This window comes from Phyllostomus hastatus, unplaced genomic scaffold, assembly GCF_019186645.2.
Source record: "Phyllostomus hastatus isolate PE091 unplaced genomic scaffold, TTU_PhHast_1.1 phas_contig_1162, whole genome shotgun sequence".
In the NCBI taxonomy this organism is placed as follows: domain Eukaryota; kingdom Metazoa; phylum Chordata; class Mammalia; order Chiroptera; family Phyllostomidae; genus Phyllostomus; species Phyllostomus hastatus.
In genome coordinates, this window is record NW_025333537.1 from 3,546,619 (window position 1) to 3,564,700 (window position 18,082).

Below are 18,082 nucleotides of genomic sequence, written 5' to 3' on the forward strand. Positions count from 1 at the left end.
GAGTGCAGCCTCAGACACTGTTAATCTCGCCAACAATGACTGAGAGAATGGCACTTCCTTTTATTTTGCGTTTCTTTACTTACTTGTCAAGTTAAGTATCCATATGTCTGTGGGCCACCTGTATTTCTTTTCCTGTGAATTTCGAGGGAGTTTCAGAGTTAGTTAATTCTTGAGTCCCTCAGGATCATCCTGGTTCACTGGGGTTGGCTAGTGTGGGTTTAGCTGTGAACCTGCTGGGGTTTCTGCCGTGGAGTTGGCCAAGAAACCCAGAATGCCACGCGGTGGGCGAGCGGATGCTGCGTTATGTGCCACAGGGCTGGGTTACAGCCCTTCCCCACAGCCTCACCTGCCTTACCTGCTCTTCCCTCCCAGAACGGCCCGGAGCTGCTGCCTCGGGTGGCCATGCTGCGCCTCCTGACTGGGGTGATCGGGTCGGGCTCTCCTCGCCTGCAGGTGATTTGGTTTTCAGTGGGCTGTGGCTGGGACTCAGTCTGTGACTCTGATCGTGGGTCCCGGTGTGTGGGGTTGAGTCCTAGTTCCCTTGCTTAGCCCTCACTTTTGCACTTGAGCAAAAGGGCTGCTTTTGAGAGACAACCTCACCGTTTTCAGCTAGTGAAGGGTTCAGCTTGGGTTCTGCCACTGGCCTTGCCCCAGAGCTGGGGTCTTAGCCCTAGCTGGGCTGTGGGGTGGGCGTTCTCAGTCCAGACCCCTCCCTGGCCCCGTAGCCCATTGCCCGGCCCCCTGCCTGACTCCGTAGTAGTAAATACTCTGTGGAACTGAGCCCAGAGGATCGATGTCTTCCTTAGGTTCTGGCTTCAGACACCCTGACCACCCTGTGTGCCAGCAGCAGCGGCAAGGAAGGCTGTGCCTTCGCGGAGCAGGAGGAGGTGGACGTGCTGCTCTGTGCCTTGCAGTCCCCGTGCGCCAGCGTGCGGGACACCGCACTCCGGGTGCGTGCTCACGTCCTCGCAGAGCCACTGCGGCCTCCCTTGTGCAAGGGTTTGAGCTGATGGGAGAGGCCTCAGATTTGTGCCCTGTGCCTGGGAGGCAGAGAGGAGAGGTGGCGGGGTGTGGGTCAGCGTCATTCTTGGAATCGGAATGACTAAGCAGTTTTGCTGCACGGCTGTTTTACTTTTCCTTCCTTGGAAGACTTCACCTGATTTGTAAACTGGGATGTGGATCTTAGTGTTTTTATAGGACAGATATGACTCATAGGATTAGTTTATCCCACTGCCTCGCCCTTGGCTTCTCCTGGTATTTTTGGACCAAAAACTAAAGGATCCATTTGGAATATGAGACAGTGGTTCCCAAACGCCAGGCTGTAGCTTCCTGCTGCCGATGTCTTTTCTTAAAAACAACAGGAAGTGAAGGTCCTTTCCTTTTGAGATTTTGTCTGTCTGGCATATTTAGACTTAAATTAAAAAATTTTACATTAGAAAAGATTCTACCACCGCATGCTATCATTTCACAAAAGAAAAACTATTGGAAGAAAGAAAAAGAGGAAGGAAGGAAGAAAGGAAGGAAGGGAGGGAGGGAGGGAGGGAGGGAGGGAGGGAAAGAAAGACTGTCTGAAGAGACAGAGCAGCTAGTAGTGGAGAAAGAGAGAGAGAGAGGGAGAGAGAGAGAGAGAAGCCGTCTGAAGAGACAGCAGCTAGTAGTGGAGCTGATTCATGGCATTCCCTAGATCAGTGATGTCCAGTGAACTTCTGTGTTGACGGAAATACTTTTGTCTGTGCTGTCTAGTGTGGTAGCTGCTATCCAGCATGCTGCTATTGCGTACTTGAAATGTGGCTGGTGTGATGAGGACTTGTAGTTCGTTTTAGTTGATATAACTTTGAAGACCCATGTGTGGCTGGGGGCTACGTCTTGGACAGCACGGCCCTAGAGTGAGGCGAGGAGGCAGGTCGAGGCGCCTCGCAAGGCTGTGCCTCACGTGGCTCCATCCCGCTCTGGTGCAGGGGCTGATGGAACTCCACATGGTGTTGCCAACGCCTGACACCGACGAGAAGAATGGCCTGAACCTTCTGCGGAGGCTCTGGGTGGTCAAGTTTGACAAGGAGGAGGAGATCCGGAAGCTGGCGGAGAGGTGAGAGCCGCCTAGGAAGCAGCTGCACCCGGCGTGCTCAGCCTATGGCAAGGGAAGGGCTGGGCGGTGGCGTTTGGCAGGGCAGGCAAGACAGACCCTTGTCTGACCAGCCCCGACCCTTCGGTCTGTGCAGGCTCTGGTCGATGATGGGCCTAGACCTGCAGCCGGACCTCTGCGCCTTGCTGATCGATGACGTCATCTATCACGAAGCAGCTGTGAGGCAGGCCGGGGCCGAAGCCCTCTCCCAGGCCGTGGCACGCTACCAGCGGCAGGCGGCCGAGGTCATGGGCAGGCTCATGGAGATTTACCAGGAGAAGCTCTATGTGAGTAGCCTCTGCCCGGAAGTGGTCCGAGTGGTGAGAGTGTGGGTTGGACTCTGCTCAGCCTCTAACTTGCTCCAGACAGGAGTCTGGGAGCTCACTGTGGCGGCTCAGGGTGGCTGTGATGACCGCAGCCTCACCCGCAGGTGGCTGGCTTGCTCGGCCTGGCTGGGAGGAGCACTGCAGTTCATTTGTCAACCTTTCTGTTGCAGCGGCCACCCCCGGTGCTGGATGCTTTGGGACGAGTTATCTCAGAATCGCCTCCGGATCAGTGGGAAGCCAGGTATAACAGCTGCTGTGCTCTTGTTCCCCTCAGAACTGCCGAGAGGCAGCAAGCTGGCTGGGCTGGGTGATGCGAGCAGGCAGCACAGGTCAGTTGAAGAGTGGCAGGAAAGGACTAGACCTCCCTGTGAGTCAGAGAGACCTGAATTCACATGCTGGCTTCTCCCAGCCTATGTGGCCTTGGGCACGTTTCTTCTTTCCTCCAGCCTCTGTGTCCTCGGAGGTCCTTGGGGACCTTCTTACTGCTCTGTAGCTAAAAACAATAGCAGCTCTTTGCCTTTGTAGAATAGGCCCATTCCCGAGTGTTTTCACATCCAATTCCTTTCCCTACCTCTCTTCCCACAGTCTGCCCTGGAGGTGGAGGGGCAGGCGTTGCACTCACGTGAGGAGATGGAGGCAGAGTTGGTCCCCTGCAGGTGGGAGACTCCGGGTAGATAGATGGCAGGTTTCTGTTGGGCACGTGGGCTGTGCCAGACCGTTGTGCAGACCAGGGGGTGAGCGCTGGCCAATGGGATTATGCCGAGCTCTTCCCTGCACAGCAGGGTTTGCAGTTGGCAGGCTCCCTCCTGTGACTCACCGGGCCAGATCCCAGCACAGAGGAACCCGTGGCTGGCTCTCATCCCCCGACACACTCCCATTCCTTTCCCAGGTGTGGCCTGGCTTTGGCCCTGAACAAGCTCTCCCAGTGTTTGGACAGCTCTCAGGTGAAGCCGCTCTTTCAGTTTTTTGTCCCTGATGCCCTCAATGACCGGAACCCTGATGTGCGGAAGTGCATGTTGGATGCAGCCCTTGCGACACTCAATGCCCATGGGAAGGTAAGGCTTCCAGCCAGCTGAGGGCCGGGGGGACTCAGGGAGGCTGAGTGCTGGCAATCCTGGTGCGGCACCGGCCCCCTGGAGGATTCCGTTTGTGTTTATTTTGAACCGAGGAAGACCCCCAGAGGGAGTTAGATTCCTCAGAGTCAGCTGCAGTCCTGCCAGAACACTGGCAGCGCCGCTGGCACTGCTGGTGGGCTTGTCAGGGTGGCTGTCCCGGAGCGGCCGGGGCTTGGTCCTGGGGCAGAGACTGCCATCCCCTGCAGGGCTGCTGTGAAGTGAAGCCCTGGCCGCACTTGGCTTTTCAGGAAAACGTCAACTCGCTGCTGCCGGTGTTCGAGGAGTTCCTGAAGAATGCACCCAACGACGCCAGCTACGACGCCGTGCGGCAGAGCGTGGTGGTCCTGATGGGCTCTCTGGCCAAGCACCTGGACAAGAGCGACCCCAAAGTGAAGCCCATCGTTGCCAAGCTCATCGCTGCCCTCTCCACCCCATCCCAGCAGGTGCCTGCCGCTTGCGGCCGGACTGCGGGTGGGCGGTGGGCTGCCGGGGGGGAGCTGGGTGCCAGGGGCCCGAAGGCCCAGTTCTCCGCACAGACTTGTCCCCTCCCTCAGAGCACAGCCTGGTTCACAGTCAAGAGCGCCCCCAAACGGGATTATTTTGTTTCTTTGTTCTGGTAGACCTCCTAGATAGTTTCGATTTTTCTATTCATTTTTTAACAGTCTTCTTTGCATTTGGCATAAACTTGGTGTTAGGGATATGAAGATTTAAAAAGCCACTGGTTGCCTTGTATTGAGCTTCTCTCCGTGTTTGTTACATGCTTCATCGGCCTTTTAATTCAGCCTCTGAGCCACAGTGCAGGGATTTTTTTTTCCTTTTTGAAAAACACATTCACATATATTTTCTGCAGTTTGCATTCTGGACCACCCAGAATGCCCTCATCAAATGCAGCCTCACAAAATTGTGGTCAAATATGTTGTCAGAAAACCTGGCCTGCAGAGGTCCTGCCTGGGCCCCGGTAGCAGGACGCTTTTCTGCTCTCGAGCTGGGCTGGCCGCGCGGTGGCTGGGAGGTGCGACTGCCAGCGTCTTCTGGTTCCGTTCGATTTGGTCCTGGCCCTGTCAGGCCCAGCCTGATTTCCGGGTGGCTTGGACAGGGTGAGAAACTGGGAGATGTGGGCCGGTTTTGTGGGGGCACAGTGGCATGCTCTTTTCTGGATCTTACTCTGAGTGGGTTTAGTCTTCCTGGAGTTTCTTACCCACTCAGGCCTAGGTTCTCTCTTCGGACCAGAAACAGCACCATGATGGTTGCTGTTCTCGTCACAGGCAGGTGTAGTGAGCGAGCCGATGGGGGCCATGTCATACATGAGTATGTTACTCTGTTTGCGTTTCTGACGTCCTGTGTTGGCCGACAGGCAGTGGCTGAGATGGGGCTCAGGGGCATCCATGGGGAGGTGCCGTGCAGGACTGTGTCAGCCACCAGGGAAGGCTGTGGTTCCTGACAAGGCCGACCCCTCCCTTAGGTCCAGGAATCCGTGGCCAGCTGCTTGCCGCCCCTCGTGCCAGCCATCAAGGAGGATGCCGGAGGGATGATCCAGAGGCTGATGCAGCAGCTGCTGGAGTCAGACAAGTATGCCGAGCGCAAAGGGGCCGCGTACGGGCTGGCGGGCCTGGTGAAGGGCCTGGGCATTTTGTCACTAAAGCAGCAGGAAATGATGGCAGCGCTGACCGATGCCATCCAGGACAAGAAGAACTTCCGCCGGCGAGAAGGTGAGGGTCTCTGAGCTCGGTCCCCATGGCAGCCGGCGGTAGGAACTGGCCTTCCCTTCCCCTCTGGGGGGCGATGTTTGTGAGTGTGCTGCAGAGGGGCAGCTGTGTGTGACTCGTGCCATCTGGTTCTTGCTTTGTGGCCTGGACCTTCTAACTCAGCGATGTCTTAGCTGGGAGAGGTTTTGCCCTTCTGCCTGTTAGTGCCAAGAAGTGACGATGCTCCCCTGTTCCCTCCGTTCCTGCTCAGCCGCATCCGTGCTGCTGAGGGAGGCAGAGGGTGCTGCGCCTTCGTGGGGCAGCACTTCAGGCCCACGGCTGCCCTGAGTGTCTCCAGAGGGCGAGGAGGTGGCGGGGAGGTTGCCCCAGCTGCCCTGCCTTCTTTCCCCCAGGAGCCCTCTTTGCCTTCGAGATGCTCTGTACCATGCTGGGGAAGCTCTTCGAGCCGTACGTGGTGCACGTGCTGCCCCACCTGCTGCTGTGCTTCGGGGATGGGAACCAGTATGTGCGTGAGGTAAGTCCCGAGGCTGCACGTGAGACCTGCTTTGCTGCCAGAGCCCCCGCCCGTACCTTGGGCCCCAGTTATCGGTGTGGACTGCCCTGCTTCTCAGTAAAAGTCTGAAGCTTTATGACGTGAGAAGCCTCGGCTCTCCTCCTCAGCTGTACCTGCAGGCCTCGGGGTCCGACACAGTAGACCCCTCAAGAAGTATTGGTTCCCTGGGGAACGGCTGGTCTCGAGTCAGGCCTTGACCCCTGCTTAGGTGAGGGGGCCCCTGAACGTTTTCTCTCCGCCCTCGAGGCTGCAGATGACTGTGCCAAGGCTGTGATGAGCAACCTGAGTGCGCACGGCGTGAAGCTGGTGCTCCCCTCCCTGCTGGCCGCCCTGGAGGAGGAGTCCTGGAGGACCAAAGCCGGTAAGCCGCTCCCTTCTGTGTCTGTCTCAACTTCCCGCCCCGAAAACTGCTCTCAGGGAGGGGTTCCAGGCAGCCACGACGCTTGTCCTGTGTGTGCGCTCCCGGGCCCGGGGGTAAGGCCGAGACTCTGTGCCAGCAGGCAGCCCAGCCCCTCACTGGTCTGTGTTCTTTGCTGAATGTGCAAAGAACAGGCCTCCGACAGAAGCCGCGGCACTAAATCAGGAAAGCCCAGAGTTTTATAGCTGGTCTGTGGCTAGTTCTGTGATTTTTAAGTCTTTCCCCCAACTCCCTGCCCCATTAGACCCCTTTTAAAAATTGTAATCTGCCCTGGCTGGTGTGGCTCAGTGGATCAAGTGCCGGCCTGCAAATCAAAGGGTCGCCTGTTCGGCTCCCAGTTGGTGCCCATGTCTGGGTTGCAGGCCAGGTCCCCAGTAGGGGGCGTGCAAGGGACAACCACACATGGATATTCTCTCATTTACTTTCTGTCTGTCTTCCCTTCTGTCTAAAAATAAATAGATAAAATCTTTTTTTAAAAATTGTAGTCTTACCTGGGATCCTAATGTGCAGAGAGATAGAAGCAGAGCTACTGTGGTCTGGGGAGGGTCAAGGTCTGGGGCCTCTCACCTGGTTTCCCCTCAGTCCTTCAGGCTTTGCCCTCCAGTTTGAAAAATCACAGATCTAAGTCAGTGTCCTCACTTGCGGATGAGGGGACAGGCCAGAGAAATTCAGTTGAGTGAATTGGCCGTGGAGCGAGGCCAGGACCAAGCCAATCTCCCCGGTCCTGGTCTCTGCCGGAGCCAGTCCCCTCTGCCCTCTGCCCTCTGCCCTCTGCCCTCTGCCCGGGGTCTGCGTGAGCGCAGTCTGCAGAGGAGCAGGCTGCTTGTCCCTTCCAGGCGGCCCGCCCAGGTGACTGTTGGCCTGTGCCGTCTGCAGGGTCGGTGGAGCTGCTCGGGGCGATGGCCTACTGTGCCCCCAAGCAGCTGTCGTCCTGCCTGCCCAACATCGTGCCCAAGCTCACGGAGGTGCTGACCGACTCCCACGTCAAAGTGCAGAAGGCCGGACAGCAGGCGCTCCGGCAGATCGGCTCCGTCATCAGGAACCCGGAGATCCTGGGTAGGCCTCTCCCACAGCGGCCTCGGCCCTGGCTCCTCCCTGTCCCGGGACACTGCAGGGGGCACGCATTCATTCAGCAAAGATGTTTGCCCTCTGAGGACAGATATGTTCACAGTGAAGTACACTCTAAATTCTGGGAAGCCCTTTTTCTAGAATGATGAACAAGAAGTAGTTTGGAAGTGGTGGGTCTTCCTGCTTGTCTGGAGCGGTTGTCGTTGGCGGCACAGGCAGGGAAACTGAGTCGTCGGCTCAGAAGCACCTTGACTGAGGGAGCCCTGTGTGCTGAGCCGAGCCCTGAGGTCAATGGACTCGGAAGACAAGCTGTGGACCGGAGCAGCAGCATCCACAGCGTTAGGGTCTGTGGGGACTTCCCAGCCTAGCTCATGGCAGGAGACTGTGAGAGAGGGGAAGGTAGGGGCAGGTGGTCCCCTTCCCTTTACTGTTGCCCTGTGCTCTCGACCGTGGTGCTTTCTGGAGTGGCGGGCAGAGGCTCATTTCCGGAAACGAAGCCTGGCCAGCCACCTCGACCAGCGCCTCACGTGTGGAATTTTAGGCGGCAGCCGGGAGTCTCAGTGCCACCCAGAGCCGCTCAGCCCAGGCTGAGTTACTGGGTTTTTCTTTCGCTCAGAAAAGGGTGGGTTTTGTCATTTGTTTGTTTCTGTTTTTTAAGGGATGAATGGGTACCCTTGGATTGTGTTGCTGTTCTTTGCAGTGTCCAACGGCCCCGGGGCTATCTAAGGCCCGGCATAGCCTCGTCTCCGCCAAATGAGTAGAAGTGGCTTCGTTTTGAGAATCCAGCCTGTTTTTTTTTAAAAATTGAAATATAATTTGCATAATATAAAATTCACTTTTTAACAATGTATAATACAGTGGTTTTTATACATAAGCATCACCACTCTCTAGTTCTGGGACATTTTCATCGCCCTCAAAAGAAATCTCATACCCATTAGCATTCACTCTTCATTTCCTCCCCTACCCCCAGCCCCTGACAAATCTATTTTTTGCCGTGGGTTTGCATTTTCTGGACCTGTCATGTAAATTATACTATATGTGGCCTTTGTGTCTGGCATTTTAGAATAGTGTTTTCGGGGTTCCCCCATGTCGTAGCCTGTATCAGTGCTGCATCCTGTTCTGTGACCCAGGGACAGTCCATCGTGCACACGGACCGACCACGTGTTGTTTACTGATTCGTTGACGGTCACCTGGGTTGTTTCCTCTTTTTGGCTGTTAAGCCCAGTGCTGCTGGGAACATTTGTGCGCAAGTCTTTAGTTCTCTTGGTTAGACACCCAGGAGTGGGGTTGCTCGTCCTACGGTGCCTGACTTTCCGAGCAACCCCCAGACTGTTTTCCACAGCGACTGTACCCGTCGACACTCCCAGCAGCAGCACATGAGCAGGATTCCAGTTGCCAGCACTGTCGTTGTCTGCAAAACCAACAGTGCCTACAGCCGCCTTCATGGGTGTGAAGTGGCGTCTCCTTGTGGTTTTGATTTGCGTTTCCCTAATGACTAGTGATGTTCAATGTCTTGTGCTTATTAGCCATTTGCATATCTTCTTTGGAGATCTGTGCAAATCCTCTGCCTATTTTTAAATCGGGTCATTAGATTTAAAAAAATTGTTGACAAGCAACATGGGCTTTATAATGGCTGAACTTCCTGGGCTTGTGGGAAAGACGAACCAGGTTTTCCTCCTGGAATTCCTCCTGCGGGGCTGATGGCCCTGAACTTGAGGGCTCATCCTATCTGGGCGTAGCTGCTCCGAGCGTGGTGCACTTCACTCCCATCGCTGGTTTTGGTGTCTCAGAAGTTCTTTCACAAAACCACTCTGGGCCGCCGCCTTCAGAATGAGGTCCGAGGTGCCTGAGCAGCAGTCTTGTGGGGCCCGGCACTGGGATGCAACCCGGTGCCCAGGGAAGCCAGCCCGCAGGGTCCCACCGGCGCACACCCTCGCCCTGCAGAGGGCCGGCAGCTGCTGCCTCCGGGCCAGCTCCTGCTCTCGCAGCGAGGATTGCTCTCTGCAGACAGGCCGGCCTCCCGGGCTGTGACTCGAGGGGCTTCTGGCAGCGGTTAACCCGGACTCCCTTCTCTTCCGATCCCTCTGGTTCTGGGGGCCCGGTGGCTTTGCCACACCACAGACTCTTACAGAGCAGCCTCTCTTCTGTTTGGACACGCAGCCATTGCCCCAGTCCTGCTGGATGCCCTGACGGACCCCTCCAGGAAGACCCAGAAGTGCTTGCAGACCCTGCTGGACACCAAGTTTGTCCACTTCATTGACGCGCCGTCCCTGGCCCTCATCATGCCCATCGTCCAGAGGGCCTTCCAGGACCGTTCCACAGACACGCGGAAGATGGCAGCCCAGATCATTGGCAACATGTACTCCCTGACAGACCAGAAGGTAGCAGCCCAGCTGGGGCCGGTGCAGGGCGGACCAGGGGACGCTGGTTTAGGGCCCAGAGTCCCTGCACAGGCGGCGTAGGGGGGTGTGGGCACTGCGTCCCTGACTGTGTTTGGGAGGAGACCCAGAGCATTTTGGGGTGGAGGGTGGGAATTGAGGTTCTCCAGGCATCTCGCAGCACAGCGTTTGAGTCCCTATCCGCTCAGCCCGGGGGGAGGCCCCTCACCGCGGGCCCCTCCTATAGACTGAAGTGCAGGAAAGGTCCAGCCTCACCTTTGACCTTTCAGGAGTGTGGGGAAAGTGGCCGAGGCTTTGACTGCTTGCAGCGTGTTCTTGTTTCCAGCCTTCCCTTCCGTGAGCCTCTCAGGAAACGAGGGGAGATGGACCTGACCTTGTTTGCTTACCTGCTCCCGAGGCCTTGCCCGTGTGACCGCTTGCTCAGCTCTGCCTGGCTCACTGAGCTGCGGGGCAGGAGTACAGTGGGAGGGCGGCTCATCCCGGAAAATCTGGGAAATTGAAAACCTGGAAAAACAAAAAATTTTTGTGGAGGAGCCATAGTCCTTCAGCACTAAAGCAATTCCTGTTAATGTTTCTTTTTTTTTTTTTAAATTACATTTAAAAAGTTATATTCCTGCCCTGGCCATGTGGCTCAGTTGGTAGGAGCATCAGCTCGTACACCAAAAGGCTGTGGGTTTGACCCCCGGTCAGGGCACACACCTAGGTTGTGAGTTCAAGCCCTGGTCGGGGCGCGTACAGCAGGCAGCTGATTGCTGTAGCTCTCTCACATGGATGTTTCTCTCTCTCTCCCCCTCCCTTCCTCTCTCTCTGAAAATCAGTAAATACATCCTGGGATGAGGATTTAAAAAATCATATTCTTTTCTTTTTTTTTTAAGATTTTATTTATTTATTTTTAGAGAAGGAAGGGAGAGAGAAAGAGAGAGAGAAACATCAATGTGCGGTTGCTGGGGTTCATGGCCTGCAACCCAGGCATGTACCCTGACTGGGAATTGAACCTGCGACACTTTGGTTCGCAGCCCACGCTCAATCCACTGAGCTATGCCAGCCAGGGCTAAAAAATCATATTCTTGAACATCAACTTATTTCCAAGCTTGTGAGTTATTCACAAAACTGATTTTTAATAATTATGTATCCAACAAGTTTATATACTATAAGTTACATAATCCTATCGTTGGTCATATAGTATCCAGAGTTTTTTGCATTTTAACTGTTGCTGTTATGAACATAAGGTTTTTTCTATATTTAAAACTGTTCCCTAAAGCTGACTGCTATATTAAGAGATGTAAACCTTTTAAGGTGAAGAAAAGGAAGATGAGCCCTGACTGGTGTGGCGCAGTGGGTTGGGTGTCATCCCCCAAACTGAAAGGTCGCTGGTTCAATGCCCAGTCAGGGCTCATGCCTAGGTTGCGGGTCAGGTGCCCCGTTGGGGCGTGAGTGAGAGGCAACTCCTTGATGTTTTGCACATCGATGTTTCTCTCTCTCTCTTTCTCCCTCCCTTGTCCTCTCTCTAAAAATAAATAACATCTTTATAAAAAAATTAAAGGGAAAATGATAATGCAAGTCCGAAAGGAGAACACCAGAAATAGTTTCCTGTAGATTCCAGAGGTGGGGCAGGCCTCAGTTTTAAGAGAAGGGCAGGAGGGGCGAGAACACTGAGCTGTAGCTGGTGGCTCTGCCGACCTCTTGAAGATGGGCCACGGCGCCCTTCCAGGGACCAGCAGTGCCCTTCCCCGCCTTGTCTGGGAGCGCCCCTGCCGAGTGCTCCCTGTCAGCAGTGTCGTGAGCACAGTGTCCCTGGTAGAGCGGGTCCTGGAGAAAGCAGGGCCCGGCCTCCCCCTGAGTCACGTCTGTGTTGTTGCAGGACTTGGCTCCTTACCTGCCAAGTGTGACGCCGGGCCTGAAGGCCTCTCTTCTGGACCCTGTCCCTGAGGTGAGTCTGGGAGGAGAGGCGGCAGGAGCTCGTCACTGCAGCCCAGTCCCCAGAAAAATTGGTTCCTGAGGATTTCCTGTAAGCTGCTTTTGTGTTTGGTAAAGGGAAGGAGACCTGAGGGACCCCTCCTTGTTCCTGCCTGGTCACCTAGTTTTGAACCCTCAGCTCCTCCCCACCCCTGCTCTCGGTTACCTGACAGGTGCGGACGGTGTCTGCAAAGGCGCTCGGGGCCATGGTGAAGGGCATGGGGGAGTCATGCTTTGAGGACCTGCTGCCGTGGCTGATGGAGACGCTGACCTATGAGCAGAGCTCCGTGGACCGCTCTGGCGCTGCACAGGGTGAGGCCGGCGCAGGCCCAGGGGCCGCCCCAGGAGTGCCTGCTAGGGGCCTTGGATCCGGTGGATTCACTCTGTCTTCCTGTTGCAGGGTTGGCCGAGGTCATGGCTGGCTTGGGGGTGGAGAAGTTGGAGAAGCTGATGCCAGAGATTGTGGCCACAGCCAGCAAAGTGGACATCGCGCCCCACGTCCGAGATGGCTACATCATGATGTTCAACTACCTGCCCATCACCTTTGGGGACAAGTTCACTCCTTACGTGGGGCCCATCATCCCCTGTATCCTCAAAGTAGGCACTGGTGGCTGGGCCCAGGAGACGGTACCAGGAGGGTGGGATGCGTGTGCCCTCCTGGTGAGCAAGGGCGGCCTGCCGACGGGGGTTGGTGGCGGGAGTCCGCACCCTGCTGTCCAGGGAGTCCCGTTTCTTTTTGGGTCTGGGCGCCTGGGGGAGGCAGCCCTGGCTGACCCACGCTCTGTGCACAGGCTCTGGCTGACGAGAACGAGTTTGTGCGTGACACCGCCCTGCGCGCGGGCCAGCGGGTCATCTCCATGTACGCCGAGACGGCCATCGCCCTGCTGCTGCCCCAGCTGGAGCAGGGCCTCTTCGACGACCTCTGGAGGATAAGGTGCGAGCTCCGGCGGGACGGGACAGCCCAGGGACCCCAGCTGTGCACGCGGGGAGCTTCTGCTGAGAAATAGCGAAGTGTCGCCAAGGAAATAATCCGCTTTTGACCATCTGGCGATTCTCCCGTTTCCTGTAGCAATGTCCTCACTCAGAGTCTTTCTGTAAAAGCTTGTCTTCAGTCAGTCCTTCGGCTGTATTACAATTTAAACACAAATGTGTTTTAACCTGGAAAGTTTTCTTCTGGGAACTTATTTCAAGGCCAACTTTGGTCAAGTGTTTAAAGGTGTAGATAGAAGGGGGTCCGTTGCAGTATTGTTTATCGCTTGAAAAATAGGAGGTTAGTTTAAAAAAAGCCGCAGCACACCCACACTGTGAACCTGTATTCAGCCGTCACACGGAACGGCGTGAGGACTGCTGTCTGCTGGCGCAGCGAGCTCCTCGGCCCGCAGCTGCCGGGACCGGGGCGCCTGTGCTGCGGCCTCGCTTCCCACACCGAGTTGGGGGGGCGTGTCCCTGTCTCGGGGCGTACAGGGCGTCGTCACTGGAGTGTCGGGGTGGCTGCCTGAGTAGCGGGGTTTGGGTGATGGTTTACCCACACTCTCTATATTTTTCTATATTTTTGGAATTTTACGTTTGTGACTGTTACTTTTTATGATCATTCAGCGTCACTTAAGTTGAAGAGAGATCCCGTTTGTCCTCTAGGCCTCTTCGGACGCCTCCAGGCCAGGTGGTCAGCTTTCCTGGGCTCCTGCTAATGCTTCACTCTGTGCTGTGTTTCTCTTTCAAGTAACTTATCATAGAAATTTTCACGTATTCTTTTGAAAAGTATTCTTTTTCATTACTAATGTTCATTAGTAGAAAACTTGGCAGGAAAATTCGTGGGAAGGTGTAAAGAAATGGCAATCGCCTGCAACTTTTCTCCCCCTCCGGAGTAGCCACCGTGAATATCTCCGGTGCACTTCCTCACGGTCTCTCTCTGCCCGCTGCTTGGCTGAGCCCCTGCACTGCCCCTCGCAGCTGCCTGACTCTGTGCTTGGCTTCCCTCTCAGGTTCAGCTCTGTCCAGCTCCTCGGGGACCTCCTGTTCCACATCTCGGGTGTCACTGGAAAGATGACCACGGAAACTGCCTCCGAGGACGATAACTTCGGGACGGCCCAGTCCAACAAGGTGCGTGCCTGGAGTCCATCCTCCTTGCCGCGCCGGCGGCCGGTACGTGCTGGGCCCTCACGCTGCAGGGGCTTCACCGCTTCATGTTCTCTGTTGCTCTCCGCCGGCTGCAGGCCATCATCACTGCCCTGGGGGTGGACCGGCGGAACCGGGTGCTGGCGGGGCTCTACATGGGCCGCTCGGACACCCAGCTGGTCGTGCGGCAAGCGTCACTGCACGTCTGGAAGATCGTGGTCTCCAACACTCCCCGCACCCTGCGCGAGATCCTGCCCACTCTCTTCGGGCTGCTGCTGGGTTTCCTGGCCAGCACCTGTGCGGACAAGAGGACAGTGAGTTTCCTGGGCCTCGTTCTGACCTAGCAACCCCTGAGGCCGCTTTCAGAGGCTAGAAAGACGGGTCTGCAGAGACTGGGAGAGCACCTCGGGTCTTCTGTCTAATAGGGAGCACGTGTTTATTTACCTGGTCATTCAGCAAACGCTCATTAAGCAACCGTTGTATGCTAAGCAGCATTGTAAGACCGGGGATGTAATGGAGAAGAAAGGCAGCCACACTCCTTGTCCCCTTGGAGCTCCAGTCTGGTAGACGAGATGGATGTTAATCAAATACACAAACAGGAGCTTTATGCAATTGTGGCAAGTGCTACATGGCGCTGCAAATGCTTATAACAGGGACATTTAACCCAGCTAGGGCGTCAGGAAAGGCTTCTGTGAAGAAGTGGTGCTTGAAGATGAAAGATCAGTAACCAGTACTCAGGTGAGGAGGTGATAAAGGACTATTCCGAACAGAGGAGGTAGTGCTTTAGATACAAGGACAGGATGTGCAAAGGCCCTGCGGTGGGTGGTAGGAACATGCCAACTGTAGGGGCTGAGATCTGGAGCGAGAAGGCAGGCAGGAGCAAGCGTGGTGTGAGATGCGGCTGACGTGCTGGGCTGGGGGGGCCGTGTTCACGTTGGGAGGAGGGGCCAGCCCCGCTGACGCTCACTTCTGCCCGTCCCCTTCGGCCCACTCCCAGCCCCCATCCCCCATCCCTGGCAGACAGACTGAGTATTTGGCTCTGAAGAAGGGTTTGCGTGAGACCTCAGAGGAAATGTTTTTTTCCCTAAAGTGTTGGTTCCAAGTTCAGCTCCCCTTGGGCAAGGGCACAGGGTTAAGTGACTTCTAGGCTGCAGTTCTCAGTCCAGGGAAATTGGCCCTTGACTGGAGAGCTCATGCTGAATTTCCTGTTCGCATGCGAGGTGCCGGCTGTTGCCCCAGGTTGTGTAGGTGTGTGTGACACCCAGGTCCTCTCATCGTGTGGTGTCGTGGGGGCTCTGCAGGGGTAAGGGCATTTGGGGAAGTCACATCAGTGACCCGGGTAAAGTCTGGGAGGTCCCAGGGCCCTCGTTCTGAAGTTTGTAGGGAATTGATGTCTGGCCTGGTCTCTGCTGGCAGATTGCGGCGAGGACGTTAGGAGATCTCGTCCGGAAGCTGGGGGAGAAAATCCTGCCCGAGATCATCCCCATCCTCGAGGAAGGCTTGAGGTCTCCGAAGAGCGACGAGAGGCAGGGCGTGTGCATCGGGCTGAGCGAGATCATGAAGTCCACCAGCCGGGACGCCGTGAGTGTCTCCCGCGGGCGGGCGCCGCGGGGCCTTGCAGCTGCAGGTGACCTGACGCAGGGCTGCTGGGCCAGGGCTGCTGGGCGGGTCCGGGAGGAGCTGCGTCACTAGGGACACTTCACGTCAGCCAAGTGAGGACATGCACACCTCACTCCGGAGGGCACTGCTGGCAAGCTGGCGGGGCCCCATGTGGACTGGAGTTTCCTGCCCCTTAGCTTTCCTATCTGATCTGCTGGCTGAGAACTAAATGATTTTGAGGCTTTGAGTGGCCTTTGGAAATCCCAGATGGTCTTTTCCTCACCATTCTTGAGGTTGCTCTCGATTAATCCCTTTGTGTCAATGTATCAGTTCAGTTGAAGTATGCAGTATCCTCTGCAGGGAAACGGGGGTGTGCCTGTGTGTGACGGGTGGGGAGCAGTGGGGGCAGGAAGGCTGTGCACTCACTCTCGGGAGTAGAGTAGTACCCTGAGGGGGAGTACCTGGCGGGTCTCCAGCAATGGTACTGTTCCCGAGGTAGTTCAGGGGCTTCGGGAGTCCTTTTCACTGACCCTACTTGCTGTCTGAGGTCACTGATCCCTGAAACCTTCCTGAAGGGTGGGTTGGGTGTGTACACGGGCTCCCGGTCGGGAGGCAGGCACCACAGTGGTGACGTGGTGGCTGGTCAGAAATGTAAGTACGTGGCCAGTGGCTTAGCCGGGGCATCCTCATCGGATTTACTGGATCTGTCTCCTGTGTGTGTCAGTGTAGGTATTGCATTTGGGGGTTTTATTTGCATTTGGCAAAGAATACAGATCGGTTCTGTCACCAGAGAGTTGTGATTCCTTGAGCAGCTACTGAGTCCCCAAAGACGGAGGCCTTGCCAGTGGCAGGCCAGCTGTAACCAGCCCTTCGGTGCGCAGGCAGCTTTGCTCTGGTGGAACTGTTGCCAGGGAAACAGAACTGTCCTTGGCCGCACGATAGCCCCAGGACTCCATAAAGGAGCAGGTCTTTGAGTGTGACTTGGACTTGAATTTTTTCAAGAGGACCGGCGAAGGAAGGAGTTGGGCGAGGAGAGGTGACGCCGGGCAGCCTCGCTTTGGGGAGGAGCTGGAGCTCCTGCAGCGGGTGGAGAGTGTCTGGAGGCCTCAGCCTAGAAATCCGGCTGTTGATTATGAAGTCTGGGTTTAGACCCCTCATAGGCGGATCCCACACCCTCTCTGCCGTTTTAGATTTGCACGTTTTCCCCAAAGACAGCCAGGCTAAAGGGAAAGCCGTGGGAGTGGGAGTGGCCTAGCTGGGCCAGAGGCCCTGGCTGTCCTTCCTGCCCCCCTGCCTGCCCCCGTCCCCACCACGTCAGGTGCAGCGCACGTGCTGTTGCAGGTGCTGTTTTTTTCCGAGTCCCTGGTGCCCACGGCGAGGAAGGCTTTGTGCGACCCACTGGAGGAGGTCAGAGAGGCGGCGGCCAAGACCTTCGAGCAGCTGCACTCCACCATCGGCCATCAGGCTCTGGAGGACATCCTCCCCTTTCTGCTGAAGCAGCTGGTGAGTGGGTCTGCCACACACCTACCAGCTTGGCTCTCACTGTCTCTGTAGAAGCGAAGCACAAGGGGCTTATGGTGCCAAGGCAGCCGCGGTGTGGGCCCTGGCAGGGTGGGTGCGGTAGCAGCAGATGGGGCTCTGTGCTTCTCCTTTGACAGTGTGGGTGCAGTGCGGGAGGGAGGAGAGTGGAGAAGGAAGTCGGTGGCGGCTGGTCCAGACAGCAGAGGTGGGGACAGCAGCCAGCTCCTCAGTGTCGCCCCTGATCCCCTCTGTAGGAGGACGACGAGGTGTCAGAGTACGCCTTGGATGGCCTGAAGCAAGTCATGGCCATCAAGAGTCGTGTCGTGCTGCCCTACCTCGTGCCCAAGGTAACTCCCACCTGGTGGCGGTCCCCCTCTGGCCCAGAAGCTACAGCCGCTTCATTGTTCCCGGGCCTGCTGTGGAGACCCGTGCGGAACTCAGATATGGGGGGAGGTGGGTGGTGGGTGCGGGACGCCCTGGAGCGGACGCTGAGCCCTGAGCAGGGGGGCACGTGCGCCCCCAGAGCCCAGTGCAGCAGGCGCGGGCGGCATTCCTTGCGTTGACGGCATCTGTCACTCTACAGCTGACAACCCCTCCCGTCAATACGCGGGTGCTGGCCTTCCTCTCATCTGTGGCGGGCGACGCCCTGACCCGTCACCTTGGCGTGATCCTCCCTGCCGTCATGCTGGCCCTGAAGGAGAAGCTGGGGACTCCAGACGAGCAGCTGGTGAGTGTCAGGGCCGCTCCCGGTGGCTGCCGGCAGTCCCGTCCTGCCTCGCGGCGCTCAGCCCAGCGTCCCCTGTGGTTGCAGGAGATGGCCAACTGCCAGGCCGTGATCCTCTCGGTGGAGGATGACGTCGGGCACCGGATCATCATCGAGGACCTGCTGGAAGCCACCCGCTGTCCCGAGGTGGGCATGAGGCAGGCCGCCGCCATTATCCTCAACATCTACTGCTCCCGCTCGAAGGCCGACTACACCAGCCACCTGCGGAGCCTGGTCTCGGGCCTGATCCGCCTCTTCAACGACTCCAGCCCTGTGGTCCTGGAGGAGAGCTGGGACGCGCTGAACGCCATCACCAAGGTCAGGGCACCGCTGGCCCCACAACCAGCTTTTGGCCGTAGGCAGTTCCAGACGCCTACAAGACTAGACTCTTGAAATGACGCCCGTGTAGCTGTCACCTGGC

At 56.7% G+C, this 18,082-nt stretch overlaps 1 protein-coding gene across 1 annotated transcript in view; it reads left to right on the plus strand.

Annotated features, from left to right (window-relative positions):
- The window catches only part of GCN1 (GCN1 activator of EIF2AK4), a 56,707-nt gene that overhangs the window by 29,966 nt on the left and 8,659 nt on the right, over positions 1 to 18,082 (plus strand). The window contains exons 27-49 of the mRNA XM_045841667.1: positions 373 to 453; positions 807 to 950; positions 1,959 to 2,086; positions 2,220 to 2,409; positions 2,619 to 2,689; positions 3,338 to 3,503; positions 3,812 to 4,006; positions 5,026 to 5,272; positions 5,662 to 5,783; positions 6,069 to 6,183; positions 7,117 to 7,296; positions 9,469 to 9,689; positions 11,569 to 11,637; positions 11,837 to 11,975; positions 12,064 to 12,260; positions 12,455 to 12,597; positions 13,646 to 13,763; positions 13,877 to 14,092; positions 15,195 to 15,359; positions 16,719 to 16,880; positions 17,153 to 17,245; positions 17,482 to 17,625; positions 17,710 to 17,979. Of these exons, the coding sequence (XP_045697623.1) occupies positions 373 to 453; positions 807 to 950; positions 1,959 to 2,086; positions 2,220 to 2,409; positions 2,619 to 2,689; positions 3,338 to 3,503; positions 3,812 to 4,006; positions 5,026 to 5,272; positions 5,662 to 5,783; positions 6,069 to 6,183; positions 7,117 to 7,296; positions 9,469 to 9,689; positions 11,569 to 11,637; positions 11,837 to 11,975; positions 12,064 to 12,260; positions 12,455 to 12,597; positions 13,646 to 13,763; positions 13,877 to 14,092; positions 15,195 to 15,359; positions 16,719 to 16,880; positions 17,153 to 17,245; positions 17,482 to 17,625; positions 17,710 to 17,979 (3,576 nt within the window). The remainder of the gene's footprint in view (positions 1 to 372; positions 454 to 806; positions 951 to 1,958; positions 2,087 to 2,219; positions 2,410 to 2,618; positions 2,690 to 3,337; positions 3,504 to 3,811; positions 4,007 to 5,025; positions 5,273 to 5,661; positions 5,784 to 6,068; positions 6,184 to 7,116; positions 7,297 to 9,468; positions 9,690 to 11,568; positions 11,638 to 11,836; positions 11,976 to 12,063; positions 12,261 to 12,454; positions 12,598 to 13,645; positions 13,764 to 13,876; positions 14,093 to 15,194; positions 15,360 to 16,718; positions 16,881 to 17,152; positions 17,246 to 17,481; positions 17,626 to 17,709; positions 17,980 to 18,082) is intronic.